General features: G+C 45.3%; 1 protein-coding gene across 1 annotated transcript in view; it reads right to left on the reverse strand.

Moving 5' to 3' along the window:
* The window catches only part of ATP8B3 (ATPase phospholipid transporting 8B3), a 74,410-nt gene extending 53,152 nt beyond the window's left edge, over positions 1–21,258 (reverse strand). The window contains exons 1-2 of the mRNA XM_066635594.1: positions 21,087–21,258; positions 19,603–19,778 (exon numbers count right to left, since the gene is read on the reverse strand). Of these exons, the coding sequence (XP_066491691.1) occupies positions 19,603–19,778; positions 21,087–21,258 (348 nt within the window). The remainder of the gene's footprint in view (positions 1–19,602; positions 19,779–21,086) is intronic.
* Positions 21,259–26,774: the final 5,516 nt, after the last annotated feature.

Here is a 26,774-nt window from a genome sequence, read left to right on the forward strand (position 1 = left end):
TCCCTCCTCTTTCCCTTTTTAAAAATAGGCGTGACATTTGCTATCCTCCAATCTTCTGGCACCATGGCCGTTTTGAGGGACAAGTTGCATACCTTAGTCAAGAGGTCTGCAACTTCATTCTTCAATTCCTTAATAACTCTTGGGTGGATGCCATCAGGGCCCGGTGACTTATTGATCTTTAATTTATCAATGAGGTCTGAAACATCTTCTCTTTTAACCTCTATCTGACTTAACTCCTCGGTCAGGAGGGGCTGTTCGGGCAGCGGTATCTGCCCGAGGTCTTCTGCCGTGAAGACAGATGCAAAGAACTCATTTAATTTCTCTGCCATCTCTAAGTCTCCTTTTATCTCCCCTTTCCCTCCCTCATCATCCAGAGGGCCAACCGCTTCTCTGGCGGGTTTCCTGCTTCTAACATATTTGAAGAAGCTTTTATTATTCCCCTTAATGTTGCTGGCCATGCCTTCCTCATAGTCTCGCTTGGCCTCCAGTATCACTTTCTTACATTTCTTTTGCCACAGTTTATGTTCCTTGTTATTCTCCTCATTAGGGCAAGACTTCCATTTACGGAAGGAAGCTTCCTTGCCCTTCACAGCCTCTCTAACTTGGCTGGTTAGCCATGCGGGCAACCTCCTGGATTTAGTGGAACCCTTCTTTCTTTGCAGTATACACCTCTGCTGGGCCTCTATTACTGTTGTTTTAAGCAGCCTCCATGCACTCTGGAGAGACTGGACTCTTTTTACCCTCCCTTTCAACCTCCTTCTAACCAGCCTCCTCATTTGAGGGAAGTCCGCCCGTCGGAAGTCAAGGGTTTTTGTTAGAGATTTGCCTGGTATTCTTCCCCCAACGTGCACGTCAAAACATGACACAAAACAAAACAACAACAAAACAAAACAAAACAAAACAATGTGCACGACAAAGGTGCAGGCAGTAATTTTTTGGCATGCGTAGGGATGCTTCTGAAATTCTCCTAATCTAAGTTTCTCATTTCCACATTTCCAAGTCTTATTTGTGAAGTTGAGCTTACACATTAGGAATCCTTTGTTTTTCTGTGTTTTATTTCCTAATTTTATACAGAGCATTGCACATGTGCAGTTTCCCATAGCTGCCAGTTTCTTCCATTCATCCGTATAATTTTCCCTTAATGATGTGCTTGATGTCGACATTGATCAAACACTATGAAAAAGCAATTTTGGGTGTGTGTGTTTGCAGTGAAATTTATTTAACAACAACTCCTATTTTAATAGATATGGGGGATTAAAAAAAAAACTTTTGACCAGCAGGATTGGGTGCATATGTACTGCCACGGTAGCTCTAACGAATCTCCATGTTCAGAGGCAAGCTACCTCCAAATGTTGAAGGGCACCAAACAACTAAGTCAATGGTGTTTTGTATGCAAAATGACTTAATTTCTGGTTAAAAGGATCTCTGGTACCAATGGATGGGAAAGAGGCCTTGGACAGCTACAGCCAGTATGAATAGACAGCAATGGACTGGATAAATAATGGACTGAGTCAACATAGGGCAGCTGCATGTGACTCAGAGAGATTAGGTGGGGAAACTTTGTGTGTATTATTATTTTTAATGTGTGTGTTTTATTAAAGTTCATGCATTCAAAACACATAAAAAAACAGGAAAGTACATTTAAGAACGTGCCTCGTGATTGAGTAATCATAACTATTGCCAAAGGCGCCTGGCCTTAGAGGAAAGGGCAGCCTTCAGGTCAGAGGTTGTGCCATCCAGGCAGGTGGGAATCCCATCACCTCTATCATCTGGTTCGATCATTACAAGAACTGGTAGCTTGAGGCATCTGCACTTAGGAGAAAGGGGAGGTTTCAGGTCGGAGAGTTGTAACCTTCTTATCTTGTCTTCTTACAGATAAGAAGAGCTCTGTGCTGGATCAGACTGTATGGTACACCTAGTCCAGTACTGTACTTCCTTCAGTGGCTGACCAAATGCCTCCAGGAAGCCCACAACTAGGGGAGGAAAGCAACACCCTTCCTTCCCCTGCTGTTTGTCTGCAGTGTGGCAGCCAGAGGTAGACTGCCTCTGAAGGTGGAGGAGCCATTCCACTGTCATGCCCAAGAAAATAAGACTTTCCAGGATCCTATTTCCCACCAGGGATGGGCAAGTCCAGCGCGGCTTGACTTGAGTCAAGTCACAAGCCTCCACCCCACGACTCGAAAATGAGTCATAACGGGTGGACTTTCTGAGTCCCCAGAGCATTTTCATGACTTGTAAGGACTCAAGTCCTTAAAGGTTTTTAAAGGTCCCTTTAAAAAGCCCACCGTGGTTCCACGGGAAGAAACAGGGCTGCTGCCAGGCTATAGGTGTGCTTTGGAGTTCCCTTTAAACACTCCCTTGCTGTCCCCACCTGTCCCATCTAAGGCAGCAGTGCAGAATGCGCCAATCTGTTCCCTTCCACCACACGACCCCACCCCAACTTCAAGGAAGGAAACCCACCCACTTTCACATCATGGGCAGGCAGGGAGGGAGGGCGTATCCCAGCTTGGTAAGGTGGGAAGGCAAGGGAGCAGCACAAGGGATTGAAGAAAACTCAGTCGCAGCTCCATGGGAAAAAAACTGAGCTGCTACTGGGCTCTGCATGTGTGTTGGGGTTCCCTTTAAACATTCCCCTGCTGTTCCCACCCATCCCATCTGTCAGGCAGTGGTGCAGAACACTCCAATCCATTCCCTTCCCCTGTACTACCTCACTCCAGCCACAATAAAGGAAACCCACATCATGGGCATTGTAGTAAATATAGAATGTACAGGCGCTGAGCTTCGAGATGTCTTTGCATATTTGGCAATCTGGCAGGCACACCTGCGACTGCGCAAACGCTTTGTTATCTATGTTTAGTGTTGAAAAGCCAGTGCCCTGGAAAATAGTGGAAAGTTATAGAAAGAGCTAGCCTTGAAAATGTTATGAAGAAATCATATCTATGGAATGTGTTTGCGGTTAAGCTAGAGAGCGGGAGGGTTACAGCCCGTATGAATGTCAACATCCTCTTAGAAATTTCCCTCTTACATAGCCTTATATCATGTGTTTTGAGACTTAATAAAAAGCTGGGTCAGGAGCTAGGAGACACTTCACTTCTCCCTTGATTTCATTCCTGCTTCCAGCACTTTCAACCTCTCTAAAACCTGTGTCTGTTGTCTAATTCTTGTCATGGCTTCTCTGCCACACCAAAGCAGCATCTTAAGCTGCTCCTCAAGTAGCACCAAAATGCTACAGGGCATCACAGGGAGGAAGGGTGCATTCCAGCTCAGCAAGGCGGGAGGGCCCAGGATGGGATGGGGGGAGGTCCACAGATAAGCCCCTGTGAGCTTCAGCACAGGCAGGCTGAATCAAGGAAGGCTGGGGGGAGACATGCTGCAGACACTCAATGACTGACAGTTTCAGGTATGAAAGGAAGGAAGGGTGTTCTGGGGGGAGGCAAAGTACCCACTATCCAGTAATCCAATAATAATAGCTTAACAGTCTGGACATGGGAGAACGCTCTGCGTGTCAAGCAAGCTGCAGCACACAGTCAGGAATGACACACCTCAGGTCTGCAACCCAACCCGCTTCACTAAGTTGCCTGGCCAGTGTGTGTTGCACTGCTCAGAGATACGCCTGATCTGTAGTGTGGACTGGAGGTGCCAGAGAGTTTGTTAGACCCACTCCAGCTCTCTCCTCCTGCTTGCAAAACCCACTTGTCCCTATGGGGAAAAATGGCTGCTTCCTCTCCCAGAGACACATCCTCCATCCAATGGATGTTCTTGGCGTGAAGAAGTGCCTCCCTCCCCCGGGCTCTGTACACATACAGGACCCTCACTACTTAATTGAGGCTCAATTGATTGAGTTGATTGAGGCTGCAATCCTATCCACAGTTTCCTGAAAGTAAGCCCCATTAATTATAATGGGACTTACTTCTGAGTAGACATGCATAGGATTGTGCTTTGAGCCTGCTAAGCCAGCTAAAACAGATACTTCTGTAAAAGTTGCTACAAGTTCTGCATCAGGAGACCCTGCAAGTTTTAATCCCAAACAAAAAAAGTTAACCATTTCTCTTCACTCCCCCTCCAGCCCCTGTCTCTGAACATAACATACCCTACTGCTGGAGCTGGTGTTTGCCCGCACAAAGCCCAACTTCCAGATCGACACAAAAAGTTTTTGCAGATGAGACAGAGGCTGCACAACCCTAGCCATTTGTGGACAACTCGGTTCGCCCAAGTTGATGGCAACTCACAAGTCAGGAGCCCCTCACTCAAGTGTTTGGCCGAGTCATTGGTGTGGGTGACACAAGTCTCCACAAGTGAGTGGAAAAATGCTGATTTCCCTGACTCGAGTCACGTGACTCAAGTCCCTATCCCTGTTTCCCACACTGGCCAACCAGATGCCTCTGGAAAACCCACAAAGGACACGGCTATTTAACCATTTGGTGCCTTTTGTAAGGGATAAATAGTTGCTTTGTGTTTTAAGAGTTAAATAAGGGTTAAAAATAGCTCCAAAGCAAAGGATTACACACCCTCTGTCCCTATGCTGTGGGCTCGATTTGAATCCCATGCATCTGCTACATGTGTTGTAGGGATGCCTTTAACTACATTGCTACATGGCAAACCTGATGAGTCATTTGGGGCTAAGCCAGTAATCATCTTGAGGAAGTGAGTTTATTAATTATGCTTAATTAATAATCATCTTTAATTATGCATTGATTATGCATTGCAAGGATTGGGAGCAGCAAAAGGGAGCATTGAGGGTGCCTTCATCAGCAACCCTGAAATTCTGAGGTCAGCATGGGAACAGGGTTGGTTATTAAGCAGTTGGTGGGCTACAGTAATGGTCATGGGGTTCGTGAATTTTATTTGGAGACTGTGATGAAAATCTCCAGATTTCGGCCTCCTTTGGGCGAGTGCAGTGCTTCCCAAACTTTTTAGCACTGCCACTCTCTTTATACAAATAAATAAGTAATGTATAAATAAATAATTTAAATAACATGATGCCAAGGCAGTCAGCAAACCTGAATGTGGTTTCCAAAGCTTTGTCAGTTGGGTAGCATCCCAGAATGCCTTGCGGTGACACAGCTGATGCCAAGCCCATTTGGACATGGGTGCAGCCAGCTCAGGTCTCCTATTGTGTCCAGAGGCTGCAGAATGCTTGCCCAGAAGGCCCTGTGACACACCAAAAATCGGCTTGCAATCCTTTGGTGAATACTTTAGAATGTTTGTCACTAAGTGCCAGCACATGGTCTATTGTTTAGGGACTACATAGCTTCATCCCAGAAGACATCAGTTTAGTAATTCCCTCCTATTAAATCTGGCATGAGTCTAAACTGGGCATCCCTGCCCACTTGAACAGGATCTAAAGTCAGGTCAGGCTCCCCGAGTGACCATGACTTGACTAAAGAGCCGTAACAGTGTTGTCATCAAACAAGGGCATATAAGGTTGAGCCAAAGAACACTTCTGGAACTTGACCCTGACTTTGACCAAGTGACTGATGCGCTATTGGCATTCAGCTCACCTTTCAGGGGGAGAGGTGCCATGACAGATGGGAACCATTGTCAAGAGCAGCCATTTTCAACCACTGTGCCATGGCACACTGGTGTGCCACAAATGGTCCCCAGGTGTGCCATGGGAATTTGGGAGAGGGTCATTTATTGATAGGGCCATTGGAGGATGTGATCCCCCCACTGGCAGTGCAGTGTGCCTTGTCAATTGTCCAAAACCTGGTGGTGTGCCTTGACCATTTTAGTGCCTTGCCAGTGTGCCATGAGATGAAAAAGGTTGAAAATGACTGGTTTAGAGTAAGTAATACCAGGGACTAACAGTGTAATCCTGGGCGTGTTACCTGAAAAGCAACTTGTACTGTGCTCAGTGAGACTTACTCCCAGGTAAGACTTATTTACTCAGTGAGACTTACTCCCAAGAAATATAGCTGGGCAGCCCAATCCTAACCTAAACTCCCATGTGGCAATGCAGCAGTGCCAGCACAGTCTCTGCTGTGTCCTGCAGGGGAGTTTTGGCTCCCCTGGAGGTCTCTTCGGTGTAAGGATTTGACGTATGCTGGCGCCACCAATCCTAGCTTCCCCAGCCCAAACTGCATTATCTCTTCCACCCCCTCCCTGCACTCCCCCTGCTCTGTTCCACCCCTCTCCCCTGCACCGGGCTTACCTGCTCCAATGGGCCTCCCAATGACCTCTGTGCTGGGATGGGGGGTTCTAGTCTTTCCACCTGGTGTGTCACCACCTGATTCTAGTCTTCCGGGGGGGGGAGTGTCTTCCAGGGGGGTCTTCCAGTTGGGGGGGGTTCTAGTCTTCCCACCGGTGTGTCAGCTGCTTGCGCTGCCACAAAGTGCTTTATGGCTGCTTTGTGGCAGACCACACCTGTGGTGCTCTTTCGATAGGAATGGGCCATAAATGGAGAAAGTCATGTCCAATTTCTGTTCGGATTCAATGCTTACCTTTCACCTGTGGGCCACTGCATTGAAAGAAACAGCCCATTGCCTTTGTTCATGTGCTTGCCTGTAGTTATGTTTTCCCCTCTTGCCTTCTACCCTGTTATAATAAAACTTCACTCTCATTTTTTTATCTCTAGCCTGCTTGGTTTGGTTGACACAAAAGAGAACACATTCCCATGTCTCTCTTATTGCTACTATATACTGCTGCATCTGTTGGGGGGGGGGAGGAAACCCCTGAGAATCTGGGGCTCCTGCCACACAACTGGGGCAAGGATCTCCAAGGCAGTCCCCTCCCCCACCTTTGCCTAGTTTTAGCCTTAATGGTGCTGATGACTATCATTTTATTCTGGAATAAGGGAGAGTTAGGGGAGGAAGGAGGGTGTAGGGCCCCTTCACCATCATGGTCACTCACAGATTGTTCCAGCCCGTATTGCCTGCCCCCATGCCTGTGCGCATTTTCCATGCTTACGGCAATGACAGTGGCACCTGCAGAGCTGGGAACACCGGAAACCTTGTAATCATGATTTATGTCACCCTCTCATTGTACATATTGGACACATTCTTTGATTGGAGTGATTAGGGAACGGAACTGTACAAAATAGCCCCAAGAGGTGACTCCTTCTGCAGAATCGAATTTGCATCAAAACACACATGCTGGTCAAAACCAGCCCTTATTTTTGTCAGAGCACCTCAAACCTTAGGAGGCAGTGTGGTGTGATGGTTAGAGTGTCAGCCTAGGAGGAGAAGGTTGTGGCGTCAAATCCCTGCTCAGCTACAGGGCTGATTCTGAACTTCTCAGGGCCTGAGGCATTGTGGCAAATGGCTATCCGCCACTATCACTCTGAGAAGAAGAGGAAGCGTGGGCACCTTTCTCTTGTCCACCACTCCTCTACTCACTGCACCTCCTGTTTCCCTCTTCCATTTTTAATCCAGGGAGAAGGAGGAGGAAAAGTCTCTGTAGAGACTGTGGGCCAACTGAGGAAAGTGGTGGTGGGCACCTCCAAAAATCTGCTCCCTTAATTATTTCTGGAATGGACTGGTTCTGGTCAGGCACAAAGTTCACTGGGTGGCCTTTGGACTGTCATCAACTCTTCACCGAACCCACTTCACAGGGTTGTTGTAGGATCAAATAGGTGAGGAGAGAATGATGTATGCAGTCCTGAGCTTGAAGAAGAAGGGAGGGATACACTTGTCTTATTTAAAGTTAAATCTGACCTGAACATATGGGCATGTTCATGAAAAGGAGGCTTCTGGTCATGTGCAGCACACCTTTCTCTTACTGCCAAGTAGGCTTCTGAATGGGGAGGGAGGACAAGGTCTGAAGCCATTTTTAGCACACTGAATGCATGGTTAATAATACAGAATGATAGTATGCCCCGATCATGCGCAGGGAACCTTTCACTCAACACAGAGTCACAATAGCCTGCAAGTTTCTAACTATTAAGTATTCACTGGTCTAACCACTAAAATCGTATTGGGTCAGTTATCAAATGGTAAGACTGGGGGAAAAAAATGCCAAATCTTACTAGACTCCACCCATAACACACTATATTCTGATTCGACCATGTCCCTAAGTATCAGGCTCTATTCCTCATCTGTACCAGGTTCTCTCTTTACTAGGGATGGTTTTTTTTTCAGGGGAGGGGGGTTATTCTATTCCTTTATTGCACTAGAAATTTGTTTTGTGAGTTTTATTTTGCTATACTCAAATCACTGCCGCAGAGAAGGCCACAGCATTTATGTGCATACACTGTACACTACATGGCACCTTAGCATCCATGTGCAGCAGGCTGTGCAAAGTGCTGTGCACTGACATCACACTTTGGCGTGTGTGCACAACAGACCATGCATTACCTGGCACCTTTGCATTCATGGCTGGCAGGATGCTCACTACATGGGATGCTCTCGAGTCAAGTTGAATTCTCTTCTGCTTCACGTACAACTCAAGAGAGTTCATTTCCAGAAGCGTAGAGAAGGATGTTGAAACCCATGAAATAACAACACTACAGCACATGAGTGTGCATGTCTTTAAAACCACCCCCATAATCTCCCCAAAAGGCAAAACAGAGCCAGGCATCAGAAAAAAGGACTTTCTCCAGGGAAATGAGATCTGTTGCAGGTCCACCTACTACACTGAATCTGTTTCACAACCCCAAAGTCCACTAACATGTTGAACCAGTTTTCCGGTCAGCTGTGTGAATTTGCCTGCACAGCTGGTCCACACCCTTCCCATCCAACTTCATTCATCCCAGAGTGCTCTGTTTTCACGTGGTACTTAGCTTTGTATCTTTGAAGGTTCTTCACTCTTTGTATCTTTGAAGGTTCTACGCTCTTTCAAATCTTTATCAAGCATCCTTTTGGGGTTACTGGTGAGTTACTTCACCTGGCAAGGCCCATAAGTGGGAGGTAAAGAGAGTAATTTGTACCTGAACCCAGGGTCAAAAAGGGGGTCCAGGAGACAAAGGAGGGGGTCCAGAAATTTCCTGGGATCTTACATTTTCCTATCTCATCCGGACTCGCTTCCCACTTGGGATGCTGCGGGCTGCAGCAAACCATAAGCACCAGGTCTAGGAATGCATACATGACACTCCTTAACACTGTGGAAAGAAACTGGCTTGCTACAGAGCTCCTTGGACTGTGAATCCACTTACCCATGAAGGAGTGTAGAGGAGCTCAGGGACACAGCTGCAGGACTACAGCTGCAGAAGTTCATTTGGGTTCACACAAAGCACTTTCCATTTTAGTGTGAACCTAAATATGATGATGCTAATCTTCCACAATTATTTTATACATTTAAAAGATTTTAGAAAGACTGAAGAGTGTGTTTGGTTTTCTGTATTACCATATCTAGCTGCTGATGTCGCATGGGTGGGTAGACCTGGGCCCTGTTTCAGGAAGCCTGATAGACCTGGGCTCCAAAGACTTTTTTGGGTTGTCATTCAAACATTGTATTGCTTTGCTCCTTCCCTACCCCTGTTCTGCCAATTCCCATCACCACCCTCCCCCCCCCACTCTGTTTGACCCCTTCCCTTCCCATTGGAAGGGGGCCCAAAATAAATTTTGTTCCCTCAATAAAATTCCTCTCAGAGGCCCTGTCACCTGGACCTCCCACACCCACCCCCAGATTTTATTTATGTATGTAAAATATTTATATCATGTCTTTCCTCCCATAAAATCGAACATCCATGGTGCCCGGTAACAATAATTTAAACTACAAAAATGCAATAGAACAAGAATCTCAAAAACTAAAGACAGAGATAATAATCAAAATTGTAAACAGCAGCAGTACAATCAAACAATAAAAAGATTACACCAGCAGCAGAATCCTATTACCATTAACTAAACAAGTAAGTCCACCCAACCACTGCTGCCACCTGATGATCTAAGAGAGGCAATGAATTCAGGAACAGGATAAAACATGGACTCAACAGGTAAATGATTCTATAATGGTCCAGATTTTTGGTAAAAAGAAGTCGCACCAAGTCAAGATGTGCCCTTTCAAAAACTGGAGACACAATCATAATGAGGTCAGTGCAACATGCGTGCACTTAGCCACTCTTCAAAACGCCTTTTGTGACACAGCATCATATCACCCAAACTGCAACCTTCACTTTGAATCTGAAAGTACATACGTGTTGGAAGAAACATTCTGCATGATGCTTGGCCAACTATTATTCAAAAACTCTCATTCATTTAAGAGGACTTCAATCCTGCCTTTCTGCTGAGCATCACATATTGGTTGTGTTTTGAAAATGTTCAAATGTGATGATTAAAATGTGACTTTACAAGAATTCTAAAAGATCCAACCACAGAAAAGCAAAGGGAAGTTCCACTGACTTCATAAAAACATGCAAGTTTTCCACAGCTCCCTCTCATTCAAAGGCAACAAAGCCCTTTTCCAAAGGCAACAAGCCCTTCCCTGTTGCTTTCCCTCAAAAGTCAGTAAGGACAGACTAACCCATATATGGAGGTTCCATTACCTGTCTAGATCAGTGGTTCTCACACATTTAGTACCGGGACCCACTTTTTAGAATGTAAATCAGTCAGGACCCACCAGAAGTGATGTCATGACTGGAAGTGACATCATCATGCAGGAAATTTTTAGCCATCCTAGGCTGCAATCCTACCCACACTTACCCAGGAGTAAGTCCCACTTACTATCATTGTTGAAAGAATATACGTACATAGTAGCTTGTTAAAAGTACAGGTCTGTAACATTTCACCAAATGCAGTCCCATGATAGCATCAAGTCTAATATATTAAAAATAAAATATTGAAATGAATGGGGTCCCACCTGAAATTGGCTCACGACTCACCTAGTGGGTCCTGACCCACAGTTTGAGAAACACTGGTCTAGATTAACCTCTGTTAATAGACCCATTCTCCATAAAATAGCCTAACTGAATCAGATCAAGGGTCTATCTAGTTTAGGGCAAATCCTAACCAGGTCTACTCAGAAGTAAGTTCTATTTTGTTCAATGGGGCTTACACTCAGGAAAGTGTGATTAGGATTGCAGTCTAAGCATACTTCTTTTTTTATCCCTTTCCAACAGTGACCAGCCAAATGCTTCTGAAAAGTTCACAATGGTTAAGAAAGCTATGCCAATAGCCCTATTCTGCTGTTGCTCCCCAACACCTGGCCTTCTGAGGTACCCTGCCTCTGAACTTCGAGGATTCACACTGTCATCATGACTGCGAATTATTGATCATCTTCTCCATAAATCTAAGAAGTGCAACAAGAACATGGTCAGTAATGAACGCAGCAAAGGAGTCACAGCAATGTCCATAGTAGGGAAATTTACCTGCTTTAACATGCTTTTTGGAAGAAGTCTCCATCTATGTCCTGAAGTTTGTCTGTTCTCTGCGCTTCCCACAGTGAAATTAAACTTAGAAGTTCCGTAGCTGTGATCCTTTCACCTTTCAAGCAAATTGGGTTTCTAGCATGGTCCAATAGAAGAAGGTCCCCTGATCCCTACCTGGTACACAGAAAAACTTCTGGGCATGCTCTTCTCAAAACAGCATCCTTTTCCTTGATGGCAGCTCTTGATAACTGAATGTTGACAACTAATCACTGCTGTGCAATTGAAGAGCAACCCGCCCCATTTCAAAAGCTATGAGTCTTTGGAATCCAGAGGATAACTGGATGATCAGGAAGTGTATCATGACGTACCTAAATTAATAGGCCTTTAAAGAACCTTCCTCTGAACTCAGCCTTCTGGAACCTATTTACTTTATCAGCCTTGGGCATGGATTACCCAACTTCTAGTAGACAAGCCCGGGCTGCTTCTGAATTTGATTTTGGAGTCCAAATGTCCTGGATTTATCTCTGAAGTGGAACTGATACATTCACAATCCTTCATCATTTCATTTTTTTTTTAAATTTCCAAATTTTGTAAAGTGCAATGTGCCAGCACCACAACTCTTAGTTCTTTAAGTTCACCAGCAGCTTCCCACCATTACCAATAAAATGATAGGAAAAAAAAACTAGGGAAAAAATGCAATCTGGATGTGGCTATATCAATATGATTTTTGTGTAGTGTGTTGATGAACACATCATCTCCTGGTTAGACTGGAGTTCATGAAAACTGGAAGGCCGGTCAGAGCTAGTCCATTCAATTATAAAGGAATAGTAGAGGTAAAGTCCTCCCCTCTGAAATTGAGGCACCCTGTGTTCCCATTCCCCCAAAGTATAATGGAAGAGGCAATTAACTTGCAACAAGATTGGTTTTCAAAGACTGCAAGGCTGCAAATTACTTGCACCCAGGGCCTTTGAGAGGAATTTTATCAGGGGGTATAAAGATTCTTTTGGGCCCCTTCCCAAAGGGTAAACAAGGTGGGAGGGCAGCAATGGAGGGGGGCAGAATAAATGGAAACAAACAAATAAATAATAACTAAATAAAAGAGGATACTAAAGTACTTTTGATTTGAACATATTTGTTTATGCTATAATGCAGATGAGAAAGAATTAACAATACAGATAAAGAGAAAAAATTCACATTGTTTCTCGTCATCATGGTGTTCATTTTAGTGGAGGACTCCCCATCTGCATACAGGTTGAGCATCATTTTTAGCTTGGGTTCCCTTCCAAGCATTCAAGTGGATAGCAAAAAAAAAAAAAAAAACCCACTATAGCAAATCAATTTAAAAAACAAAGTTTCTTTGCTCCAGTGATTTAAAAACAGCCTTACTGACCTTTGTGATGTAAGATAAGAGTCATTAAGAAGACAATCCATCAATCAGTCCTCCTCCAAGGGCTTAGAAAGGCACTTCACTCAGCCCCTCCCTTCACCAATGCAAAGTGATCACCTTTCTTTCACATGCTCAGGGGGAAGGGAGGCGTCTGCTGGAGAGAGAAGGATTGATGCATTGTCAGCCAGCTACCCCCCCCTCTCTCTCTCTCTCTCATTAACGAAGTTATTGTTAAAGGATTGATCAGTGTTTTTAACTGATTTTAAAGGGGTACATTTTTCCCCTTCTCCAGGGATCAGCACATTCCTTCTCAATTGCAGGGGCCATTCATGTTGAGTTAAATCCGTGTAAAAATAGGCAGGACCTGCATGTCCTTTAGGTTAAATGGATAGCACCCAGGGAGAGCGGGGAAGGTTTGGGAGGCAGGCTGGCTGTGCTGAGCTCTCAGGAATCTGTAAGACTCAAGGCCCCCTCCTTTGGCTCCAGGGCCTCCTTTCGGACGCAGGGCCCGGCTACAAATTATCCCCCTTACCCTCCCCTCCTAGGCCCTGCTTGCACCACACAAATTCACTGCCACTTCCATATCACTGCCTGAGTCACTATTCTCACCAAGTTTAGTGATTGAAAAGAGGCCTTCTTAGAGCAGTGCCTCATGCAGAAGCAACAGATGCAGCAGGCTTACCTTCTCTTTTAATTAATTGACAGGCCAAGGGATTAACTTAAAGATGCAACAAACTTTCTGCACAAAGTGAGAGGAGGGTGTATGCATAGCACCTTTAATTACTGAACTGATACATTTCCATTGCAATCCTTGTGCATGTTTTCTCAGAAATCCACCATGTTTAACAGAAAGCCATAAGGAAGTCCTATGTAGGGTGATAGCCTTAATTAACAAATCAAAGCCTCAAATCAAAGCCTCCTGGGTAGGTGGTCTGGTCTAGAGGGTTAAGCATCCATTTGCCTGAAGGTCGCCAGTTCGAGGCCACCTGCACCTGCCACCTGTGACCTTAAAGCAGCTGACAAGCTGAGCCAAGTTATTCCATCTGCTCTGAGCGTGGGAGGATGAAGGCCAGAATGTGCAATCAGGTCAATGAAAGAAACATCTGAATGTTGTGGTTTCTTGAAGGATAGAACCTTTCAAATTGTAAAAATCCCTATGGGGATTTAAAAATTGCCTGCCTATGTAAACCACCTTGAATAAAGTCTGAGGAGAAATCTGAGGACCAAGAAAGGTGGTATAGAAATACCTGTATTATTATTATTATTATTATTATTAATAGCCTTCATTTTCATTATTAAGGTATCATCCCACACCCTAGCAGATTCCTTAAGGCACATACCTTGGGGGAATTATTGACATAGAGTAATTCCCCTGGTTTGTTATGTGTCATGTACACCTTTGCCCCACTCCCCTGTATCAATACAGGGAGTCAGTCAAATGTACACATCAGTGGCGTAGCTAGAAGGGGTGCAAAGCGCAAAGTTTTGCAAGGAGCTCATCACAGCGTGAAAGCAGACCCTTCCCCTCCCCTTTAGAGTCATTTTGGGTGGTGAGACATTTTGAATGTCTCCATTTTGCTCCCATCGCCCGGAATGGCTCCGAAGGGAAGGTGTAGGGGCTGCTTGCACACTGCGGTAAGGCACCCTGCAAAACCTAGTGCTTTGCACCACCTCTAGCTACTTCACTGGTACAAGTGATGCATAGTGCTTGATGTTCTTTGGTGTTCAACACAACAATAGTCTGACAGACATGCTGGTGACACTTTTGGGGGGGTGGGCGCAGATAAGTACCAGAGGAAAACATTCCCTGCTTATATATATTTGACTGCTGGTGGTTCAAGATTCAGGTCTCAATTCTGTTGTGTTCACAGCTCATTGTTTTAACCCTCGTCTGGACATGCAGCAGAATGAGCGGGGAATAAGGCAAAGAGAGGCCTGAATGTCTCTCATCAGAATTGATGGTGCCACTTTGACACATGTATTAGATGTGCAGGAAATCTCAGTCAAAAATGCAATCTCCCTGCACGTAGAAAGCTAGTATAGCAGGATGTGGCTTGGGTTAGAATCTGTCCCCAGATAGTTTTGCTTTTTCATTTGAATGGAATTCTTTATGCAGGAGAGAATTGAAGAAATGGTATTGTCCACCTGTGGTCTGAAATGGGGGAGCTCAGGAATCAGCCACTTCATTCTGCTGCCTGTCTAGACCAGGTCTTGGTCCTGCAGAGAGACCAAGGGCCTTCTAACCTGGATGCCCTGCCTAATTTGAAGAATATACATGTGCAATCATTGGTGGCACTCTGTGCATGCTTAGAAGTGCCTTCATTTTCACTGGTGCTACGACGCAGCCCATGTGAGGGTGAAACAGCATGCTACACTGCCAAAATTGATGCCTAAATTCTTATTTTCATTTGACCCTGCCAGACAAGGCGCTGTAGCCATTTTGCTAACCGGAAATCGAAAGAATTAATCATAGCCTCACTGTTGAAGAAATCAATTAAGCAAAACAGGACTGAAGATAGAAAATTGTTCTGGGTTTATTAAGACAGCGCTGTCATGAAAGCCTAATGCATCTGACCCAGATCTCAGAATTTCTAAGGAACAAAAAGTTAGCAACAGGGAGAGCATACTTGTCAAACAATCAACATAAAAAGAAGCAAGTGGGACATGACTCCTAAACAGTCTGTTTCTTGTTGCCAATAAGTCAACAACTCTTACAGGGCTAGGAGGATCAGGAAGAAAACATCTAGGTTTCACTGATAAGCATCTAAGATCTCTGGTTCTCAAAGGAATTTCTAGGGTAGCAATTTTCAAATGCCTGTCTGCCCATGGCCCACTGACCTCTATGGTCTTCTCTGTGGTCTTCACCTCTTACAATGTCACTTCCTGCTTCCAGGAGACTCTTTCAGGTTCTATGACTCTGTTATAAGAGGGCAACTGTATGTCCCTCTTCCTCCATCGACTCTAAGGAGACAGCAGAGGAAGAGGTACAGACAATTCATTACTATGGACAGTTGCGCTAAAAAACAGAGCCGCAGAACCCGGAAGAGTTTTGAAGCGATTTTCAACCGCTCCAAACTCATGCGGCATACCTGTGGACCTTTTGTCAGTGGTGTAGCTGGAGGGGGGTGGAATGCTCGGGCTGGCAGGGAGCCTCAGTGAGGCGGGCAAGTGGCCCCTCCCTTTGGAGCCATTCCAGTTGGGGGGGAGCAAATGAAACACCATGCTACACCACCAAGATTGATGCCTAAATTCCTATTTCCATTTGACCCTGCCAGACAAGGCGCTGTAGCTAGGATTGCAGCCTTAGAGATATAAATAAAATTTATGATAGACTTTATTAATCTTTGAGATAATGGGAAGCAATCAAAATGTGTGCTTAAAAAGTGCATGTGAGTGAATGGACCAGTTGGAGCTTAGCACATTTTAATATCAAATTGCATACCTGTACAGCCTACAAGTAAACAAACAAAAGGTGTAGCTTACCTTTGAAAAATAAATACCTGTAGTTACAAAACCATTTGTTTTAGTGACTGTGAAATGATTTCGTAAAAACATTAATTTTATTTTTTGTTTAGGAAAAAATTCAAAGTCTCCAATGCAGTGTGTTGTGTGTATCTGATAAGACCCTAGCGCAAGGACCCCTTAGGCACAGGTCCCAATTGGGAGCAATCAGTCCAGTTGGCTTAAAGTCGGCCCTGTGTTAACGAACCTGCCCTGCTTTTAGCCTTTCCTCAGTGGGAGGAAGTTGCAATGCTCTGATCATTGTGGGCCATCCTTTTCTGCACTTTTGTGCCCATCGCTTTGGGCATGAATGGAGCCTAAGGGTCACATCTAAGGATTTTGGAAGCCCGGCTGCATCTGAGGAAGTCCTGAGTTAGTGGAAGGCAGAATTCACGGCAGCCCTTTGGATTCCTGCCTACACAGCCAGCCAATAAGCTTGCAAAGGCAAATGTGACTTGTACCAAAGGTCCTGCCTGTTCCTGAACTCTTGCCCCAGTGGCATGATGTCCACAGGGAGAGTCCTGGGTCCTGTTGAGGTGTCCCCTGAGTGCTGCCATACAGAGTTTTCCATGCCGTTTTTCCTCACAGAGACAATAAACCATTCCTTTCCCAACACACCACTCTTTGATGCCAGCTGAAGCCAGGGCATGCACAAGGGATGCTGTTCTTCAGAGTGATGTCCTCCTCCCCCCACAGCACCAGGGGGGTTAGCTGGGCTGGGTCTCCTCAGTGACCCCTGCTGGCTCTTACGAAGTTTTGCTCGCCGATTTTTGAACCACACCTGTGACAGAGAAAGAGATGTGTGGCATAAACTGATGAACAAGTGGGGGAAAAAGTGGTACAGCCCTATTTGAACATAAGAAGAGCCCATATTTAGCCTGTCATCACAGAGAAGATGCTTCTGCCCTTGACCTTTTTGATGGTTCATTTTTGGCAGTGGTCTTTTTGCCTCAGTTTTGATCACTGAGGGAAATTCTGCGGATACTTTTAGAAAGAACTGTATTTTCCACTGCTAGAGCTGTCATTCTTCACAGCTGAGATTCCTTCCCCAAGGCCTCTCATGGAAAAATACTGAATGCAGGGGGCTAGGGGGAGTAAAGATATACCTTGGCTCTAGGGCCCATATCCTGTTCGTCATTCATAAGAAATACCTGTTCAAATAGTAACTGTTGATACCAACATTTGCACCATAGCCTTTCCATTTAAGTACATGTTGATCCAGGAAGTCAAATATTCTTAAGAAAAGTATGAAAGAATTTCGGATCAGTTCCCCACCACTCCCTAATTCAGATGCTTACACAAGACAGGATAATATGAAGACAATGAACACCGCGGGCGGCAAAGAGACTTCAGCCATACGTGAGAGTAAAAGCTGAGAGCACAGGCAGTGGTTTTTGGCATGCATATGGCCTAATCCAATTTTCAACCTGGATTTTAGAATTCCAAATGGCCAGGTCCTGTTTCTGAAGCTGAAGGGACACATTAAGAATCTTTTGTTCTTCTGTCTTTTATTTCCTAACTTTGTGCAGAGCCCTGCACGTGTGCAGGGTGCTGCAGTTGCCAGTTTCTCCCGTTCATCCTGTTCTTCCCTTAATGATGTGCAGGTAGACATTGATCAAACACTACAATAAAGCTATCTTTATGCTGTCTTATATTACGACTACATCAGATTCATGATAGTCTTTGTCGATGCGCATGTTTACTCAAGAGCATCATCAGATTCAAGACTTTTTTGTGTGGACTTTTCACTGATGCTCAGGAGCACATCTAAACAGCACCCAGAGAAAAAAATCTTGATACAATCACATCAAGATCTATTTTTGGTAGAGTTGTACCAATGTACATGCACACACTGGCAGCATAGAATAGAAGGAAGTTCTAAATTAGATGACAGCATAATCCTAGCTACATTCCTGTGTGGCAATGCAATGGTGCTGGCATGGGCTCAACTACACCCCACAGTGGAATTTTGGGTGCTGGAGGTCTCCTCAGGATAAAGGCACATTTTGCCCCTTACCCCAGGTAACCCCCCAGCAGCTGCTAGGGGTCAACTCAGATCTGTGCCAGTGACATCACTGGGGATCAGGCCCAAGAAGGGGAACAGGATATGGCAAATGCTGGTCCGGGGGGGGGGGGGAGAAGGGATTTTCAGATATTTTTTAGCCATTCCTGGTTCTACACTCCCGCATTGTCCCCCAAATAAAGTTGTTGTAGAAAATGGGGCATTTTGTTTTAGGTTTGGATCTATCCTTTGTACTCAGCTGTCATAGCTGTCAATGATAATGTTGCATTCATGCAACATTAGGAGTAGTCCAGCAACTCAAGATAATGGTTCCCCCCCCCCATGGTTACATTTTCGCAACATCTGAGTACTTGCTGCCCTAAAATATTCGCGGGTGATTTATCTTGACATTTAGGAGCAGCACAAGCTCATTACAGCTAACAAAATTTGGCTTTTTTTTTGCCAAGCCTATTTTTTTCATTAACCCTTTCAGCTAATGGTAGATAATGGAAAGATCCACTAACTAATTGCCTCAAACCCTGAAGCTATTCAAAAATCAGACAGGTACTGATTGCCCTGCAAAGAGCTCAGCTCTTGCAGTTTGCAAGGCTTCAGCAGCTTGTGGGTCTCATTCTTTCAGTAAGCCAATAGCCCTATTCAAACACCCTATTTTCCCATTGTTGCACAAATGCAACATTTTGTTCCAGATGTTCTGATGTCACTGAATTTGGGTTTATGCCCCTGAAATAGATGTCAAAACAAACCATCGTATGCTACATTTTTTCACTCCTGGGAAGAAATGGTTTTAATCAATGGAAGATCATGATGGAGGAAATCCTTTTATCCATCTATATGAAAAGTGGATGATGGGAGCATGTTTTAGTAATGCGCATGCCCCTCTCAGTGACATACAATGAGGAAAGTACATGAGTAAATTGAAAAAAATCAAAAACTGCAGGAACACAAGTCTCAGTACACCATTTCCAAATCAAGAAATATGAAGAATCATGCATCCATCCAGGAGCAAGACCAAACAATTTGGAAATCTAAATTTGAACATAGAGAATTTCAGAAGTGTCCCTAGAATTTTTTCCCCAATGAACCAAGATGACTACTTGCTATTTTCGTGTAACACATATTGTAACACATTTCGTGTAACACATACAAAGTACACATATTGAAAACTACTATGCTACTTGATATCCCTCCATCCATAGATCCTGGATGTAGCTTAGTAGTAGAAAAAATGTGACATAAATTCCCATGTTCAATCCCAGCCAGCATTTCCAGGTAGGACTGGAAAAGATCCCTCTCCACCCGAAACCCTGGAGAACCACTGCAAATCAGTGTAGACAATATGGGTGAACCAATAGTCCAATTCAGTGGCAAAAGGTAGCTTCCATGACCCGTAGTAGATGACCACAGATGTTTTCCAGTCTCTGCCTTGGAACTGAAAGAGGACCTAAAAATTACCTGTACTCGGGCTTCGGGCAAATTTATGAACATGGCCAGGCGCTCCCTGGTGCCCACATCTGGATATTGGGTCTGTTCAAAGGTGCTCTCCAGCACTTCCAGCTGCTGTTCAGTGAACACTGTCCTGTTCCGCCGTCGCTTCTGGGGGAGGCCATAGTGGAGCTCCAGCAAGAGTTCTTTGTGTATGGTGCATGGGTTTGGAGATGTTGGGGAGAAACAGAAGAAAAGATAGACCATGAATCAGCCTTTTCTCTGGAGCACCAAGAAAGGATTTTCTAACATCTAAAAAGGTCAAAGAGACTGGAGGTGAAATATCAGCAACTGAAATACAGATGTTCCCCTGTATCTATGGGGGATCCGTTTAAGGCCCCCCCCCCCCGTGGATACAGAAATCGCTGATACGGGCAACCCTATAGGTGCAATGCAAAACCACAGATAACTGGAACTGCAGATACCAGATCCGTGGCTATGGGGAGGGGGACATACCCATAATTTCCTGCAGTTTCCCATTCGACAGCCTCCTTGCAAGCCAACTCCAGAATCATATATTACTTTTTTAAAGAAGTTTAGCACAGGACACTCCCCTCCCCGCCAGGCTCAAAACAGCAACAGAATAAAGTTAATTATGTGTGAACTTTTAAGGGCTCTTCTGCTGAAATCCTATAGTTATATTACTATTCAGACAGGCTGCTCCTAATCAAAGGGTCCCAAAAAACTCACCCGCCCCTGTTGCCTGCCTGCCCACTCTGATAGCATCTCTCTCTCTCTCTCTCTCTCTCTCTCTCTCCCCCCAGCAGTGTTCAGAGGAGAAATGTGCTGTGCTGTATCAGGCTGCTATTTCACATACATGTGCTTGCGGAAGAGAGCCCATCAAATTCATCAGGTGTAACACCTGGGTAAAAAGGCTTAAGCTCACACTGTAGGGGTATTGCTGCAGGAATCCCAGCTTCTTGAGGGCCAGTGTGGGGTCATCCTGAGCATGAGACATTAAAATGCTTTGGACCCCATGTGCCAAATTTCAGAAATCTTGCTGTCATGGGAGTACCCTGACAATGTGGATTCTCGCGTGACAAAACTGAGCATGTCCCAATCTCCTTTTTGCCATTCTAATGACTATTACTGAACAAGTGTGTATGAATGGAACCCAGTATAAACGGGGCCCGTTCATATCAGATTCCATTCTTGCCAAAATGAATGCACGACAGAATGGCTGGAACAAAGAGGGGTCTATTTTTGGAACCCCCATTCATTGCTTTTTCCTTTTTCCTTTTTTCCCCAATATGGAAAAACAAAAATGAATGGGGCAAGCAAACACTACTGCAAGCCAGAGCAAAATGAAATATTTAGGTGAATTGGTCACATCACTCCAACCGTGACGAACACATGTACAAAGAATACGAAAAGAAACTTCTTTTTTTTGGCACACCCTGACCCAGCAGAGCATATCTGAATGCCAGAATCCCAGTGCGCAATATGCCTCTTACCTGCCACACGATCTGTTGCAGTGCCATTATGGTAGGGTGAGATATGGGGTGCTGGTGTTGAAAGTAAGTGGTAAGGCTTCGGCATCTGTTGCGGTGGCTGCATGGTGTACACCAGTGATGGAGAGGTGATGGAGCCAAGTTGGTAAGCTACACTTCCGCTCAGATAGTGCATGGCGCCAGCTTTTATATCAGCTACAATAGTCTACCTCTGAGTACCAGTTTCTAGGAAGCAGCAACAGGAGTTTATAGCTGTCCAGTGCTGGAAACAGGATACTGGGTAAAGCAGGCTAGCAGCACTCTCTTCCTGTGCTCTTAATCTCCAAACTGGTAGCTGTGTTAGTCTGTTGCAAAGAACCAAGAGTCCTGTGGCACTGTAAAGACTAACACATTTATAGCTCAATCCAATGTAAATCCCTTTGCGGCAATGCAGCCCCTACTGCCACCCCATTCCATCCTCGCCCACTCCGTCCAGTCACCTCCCTGCCTTCTCCCCATCCCTGCACTGGACTTACCTGCTCCAGTGGGCCTCCTGCCTCTGGTCTTCTCACTGGCACGCCTGGGCCTTGCGCTCTAGCAAAGTGCTTTGTGGCACTTTTGCAACAGTGCACACCGGTGTAACATGCATTTTGCAGGCCCAGGCCCTTATCAGGATGAGGCCATTATTCACTGTCATTGACATATGCGAGGTGCATAAAATGTTACCATCACTCCAAAGCTTCTGCCCAATTCACCCCCCCCCCATCTCAACATTTGTTTCAGATCTACAAGAATATTTCTGACTGGCTAGCCCATCCCAAACAGTTCAGGCTTTGAAGAATGATTGCAAAACTCCTGACTGAGAGTCAAAACCCCAAGTCCACTCACCCTGAAAAATGTCTGTTGATGCCTTCGCACCTCCTGCTCGCCCTTTCAGCTTGACAAATGTGATTCCAGGTTCTGCTCCCGTGGCTATTTAACAGCTTAGAGGGGGGACATGTCAACCCCCGCCCCCATCCTTCCTCCACCTGTCCACCTCACGTCCAATAGGAATTTAACCAAAGCTCAACCGGATTAAAAAGTTTCTTTTTCCTCTCAAAGGGAATTGAGAGGGTTTAAGCTGAGATCATTGGGGGTGGGGGAGTTCCATTTTTCCCCTTTCAGAGAGTGGATTAAGTTTCGGCAGGGTAAAAGAATGCTATGGGTTGAAAGGATGTGTCATTCCCCCTTTCCCACCCATCCCTGGCACATCAATTCCCACCCCAGCTCTATCTTTTTTCAGGATACCAGCTATGGATTTGGGGAAGAATGAAATCAAGAAACTGAGACACTCACACAAGTTAAGGAACATGTGTTGTCTTCCTGGTTTTCTTGACAAAACCATTAACACAGCGGGGAGGGGGGACAACTCTCAAAACACCCAACATGAAATTCTGGCACCTTCACGTGTCCAGTCAAGGAACATCAGTCTAATTTTAAAAAATAAGACCATTTCTAAGAAAGTGCAGAGTATAACTTTCCCTCCCTACTGAGAGGAATAGCAAAGTCACTCACACGTGCATGTAGGGATTACAGAAAAGGTTTCTGGGGTCAATGCCAGTATGCACAGCGGACAAAGCATAAACTGGGCAGACCAGCATTCAAATTTTTGCCCAGCCAGCCCTAGGTGATGTCTAATCCTACTCCTGTCTTTGGAAAGGAAATTTTGTAGAGGAGTGGCGGGGAGGGGACCAAGAGAGATGACTTACTTGCTGGCAATGTTAGGATGTGACAAGCATCCCAAGGGAGTGGGGCAGGACTTCCTCCCATGCCAGCACGGTGCCATCAAACTGGAAATGTCATTGGGGTGTGGTGGGGGGGAGGGGGAGAGGACACCCACTGTTTTGCCAGATGTGCATACATCTGCAAAGATTTACAGTAATTAGAGTACCAAACACTTTCACCTATACTGAGTGGCTTTCAATGACTTGCTAGTATCCAGAATTGGTACCAATTCGACCAGTCAAACTAAACCTTCAGAAAGAAAGAAAAATAAGAGCATAACAACAGGCTGTTTAGGAACACAAAGACAGCCCCTACCCATGCAAGAAACTTCAGTTATTTTGTAGCAGTGGTTCTCAAACTGTGGGTCAGAACCCACCAGTGGGTCGCGATCCAATTTTGTGTGGGTCACGAAATTGACAAGGCAGATTAGGCTATGTGCGTCAAGGGTTAAACAAACTGCTACTTGGGGGGAGCACTGCTGCCCAATCACCCTTATAGTCCACCCCTTGGTACTCATAAATCGGGCAGCACCAACAGCCTTTAAATGTGCCTTGGTCCACATCAAAGAGCAGGCTGAGGGGGATGCCATGCCACCAAAATGGTCTCAATTCAATGAGTGCAGGCCCCCAACAAACTTTTGAGAAGGAAGTCCCTTCTATTCTTGGCTCTTATCAAAGGCCTGCAAAGGAAAATGCAAGGCCACCAGAATGGTTCCAATCTGATGAACATGGAGCGCAACGAATACTCTAGAAGGCAGTGTTCCCACACCCTCTATAATGAAAAGGATGAAAACAGAGACTTGTGCAGCTGATACACTTTTTTTAGACTCTTAAAGTTAGGTAGATCCCAACAGAGTGTCATTTTAAAAAGTGGATCCCGATGTGAAAAAGTTTGGGAACCACTGTATTTCATTTCATTTGGCTTCCCTTAAGAATGATCAAGTATTTCTCTTGAGGAGGAGCTCTATAATTTGCTTTGAATGTCACTGCTTAAAAATATTGGCATCTGAGAACAGTGGAAAGAGACTGAGATACAAATCGAGATGATCAGCCCTTCTGCTATGGACTTACTGGGTGATGATTATCTTTTAACCTCAGCCCCTTCCTTATCTGCAACAGGGAAATAATAATATCAGCCTATCTTACAACATGCCATGTCTTACAACATGATTGTGTGAGCAAAGCAATTAAAACACTCCAGGTGCTTGTTGTGGCCACACTGCTAAGTACTGTATTATTATGAGTTGAAGAAAAGATTGAAGCACTTGATCCAATGATCCAACTGAATTAACTGTGTGCAGTGGAAGATCCTTGTAATGTCTCTGTATGAGTCACTGCTCTGGAATAAGGAATAAGCAGTGATTCAAATGCAGGCTAAAGAGATGGCCCCTAAGAGCGCAGCCTCCACACACTTGAAGGACCAAACCAGACAATACACAGGCTGGGTGGGCTGGCATGTTTGTTTGGTTTTCATTGTAAATAGCAGCATGCAGAGCCCTGATCCAGACTCCAGACTGCAGTGGGAGTTGGTGAACTTTATTCTTTCACCATAGTCCTGGCTCATATTGGTGCCAACAGAAGCTTTCCTTTGGGTCAAGCAGCAACAGCAGGGGCCATGATACAGATCAGAACCATGACTGCGGCAAACAGTTCTAGGGTCCAATGTAGTGACAATTTACATTTCAAGACAAGAAATAATCCCCACTTATGCAATCTGCACATCGCCTAATTTTGCCACCCCAAATGAAAACTCCTTGGAGCCAAGTATTCCAAACACAGAGAAAATGAAACATTGGAATGGTGCTTTCGAGGCCAGCAGTCCAATAAAGATGAAGACACAACAGCACATCAGCTGGGGGGATGCACAGAGGGAGAACAGATGCGGTTGGAGGAGTCCCCGATCAATGGCAGAATGCACCATGTCATTTGGGTGTCACTTGCTAACGAGCTTATTCCCTTCTTCGGCGGCCCCCAATTCCTGATCAATACTCGGCCCACTCACGCCCCCCTCCTGGTGCCTCCCTTTGCTGACCAGGCCTCCCCCCCGGTTCGCTTCGGCTGTCGAAAGGCCAGGGACAAAACAGAGTTAAAGTCCTTTCCTAAAGGGGGATCGATCATTCCTGATCACCCCTGACCTCGCCAGCCCCAAGGCTGTATGGAAAGGGGTAAGCTGCACAGACGCCCCATGAATGCTGCACGGCAGGAAGCCCTGAGCACCATGCTGGGCCGGCACTCCTCTGGAAGGACAAGACTCATGCAAAAGACCAGAAATAACCTCTTCTCATTTCTCCTGTTCCCACTTGTTATTTATTTGTTACTTTATTTTTCACATTTTTTTATCACCCGTCCTCTAAGGAGCTCAGGGTGGTATACATAGTTCCTTCCTCCCCTCCTTTTGTCCTCACAATAACCTTGTGAGGTAGGTGAGGATGAGAGAGAGTGACTGGCCCAAGGTCCGTCAGGAAGCTTCATGGCTGAGTAGGGATTTGAACATACATCTTCCAGGTGTAAGTTAAACTCCTGAACTACTACCCCATCCTGGCTCTTGTGATGCAACTAACTTCTCCCAATCATTGGTCTAATTATAGAGGGGAGCAAGGAAGGGATACCCCCACACACACATTTCACTTGAGATGTGTGTGTAGCAACTAGCATCATTTCCACTCCATCAAGTTCTGCGAGCCAGCGTTAAACCAGGGTTTAATTGCTTATAGCCAGAACCGTTATTGCCCAAAGCAAAACTGTGTGGCACAATGGAACTTGCAATAATGAGAACTGTGATAAGAGGGCCTCTGGGCATGTGCAGAATGCCTTTGTGCGCAGGTGTGCTTGGTTTTGTTTTGCCTCACTTGGCAGTCTCTGGCTAAATGCATCCTGAGATGAAGGCCTCAAGGAAACTCCATGCGGGGTCTTTCGATGGCACATTCAGACCCACAGGCTGTCACAATGGTGGTTTACACAAGAATATCCATCAATTGGTTTCTGATTATTTTACTTCTAAGGGCTTGGGAGCAAAATAAGCACATCTGTTGCCCACTCTGTGTTAAGCTTGAATTTTGGAACAACTCAACAACCCCACAGAAGGAAAAACAAAACAAAACTTTAGAATAAGCAAACTTGGTTGCCCATTCAATGGTAACTTTTGATTCCAGGACATCTTTCTGTAACCCCACGCACTTCACAAGGCACAAATGGGTTCTGGCACATTTGTCAATATCCCAGCAGGACACGAGCTGCCTGACAGCCACCCACCCTTCCTCTTGCTGAAACCTGGTGTTCTGAATTTGCTGGTAAAGAGCTTACACTGGGAAATTAACTAAAGAGGGGTATTTAATGAGGCTCAGCACCTTGATCAATAAGGCAAACAATGAGAGGTTTTGTTGGGGGGGGGGGATCAACTACCAACCCCCACAGAGAGTTAAGAGAGTTAACTTAGGGGAAAGACACAGAAAAAAGACTTGTTAATGCAACAGCCTTCCCATTGACAGGATCAAATCGGCTGTGCTTAACCTTTGACCCCACTGAAGGAGCAATGCCATGGCACAGTCACTGGAGAGGAGATAGCATACTGCCCCCCCCCAGTTCCATTTGGTGGGACCAAGCACACTCTGCAGCCCTGTTCCCTAACACCTGATACCTGTACTACCCTTGGGCTGAATTAACATGAAAGGCTCGCTCTTACGCCTGAAAAACATGGAACTTACTTTTTGGATCTTCAGGGATGCCTGGACCTTGACTCCTCTCTGAGCAGGCACTGACATGCAGCAGAAGGATCATCGTCAGAGGAGGTTACCTGTCTGAGTTGCAACTCTGTGTGAGTTGCTGTTCTGGGCATGTCACCTGATCAGGTGGAGGCATGGCAAGAGTGGTGACTCACATAAAGAGTGAGGTAATGCTTCTGATATCCTCATCCAAATTTCCTCGCAGTTTTGGAGATCTTAATTTCCTG

This window comes from Tiliqua scincoides, chromosome 8, assembly GCF_035046505.1.
Source record: "Tiliqua scincoides isolate rTilSci1 chromosome 8, rTilSci1.hap2, whole genome shotgun sequence".
Lineage (NCBI taxonomy): Eukaryota > Metazoa > Chordata > Lepidosauria > Squamata > Scincidae > Tiliqua > Tiliqua scincoides.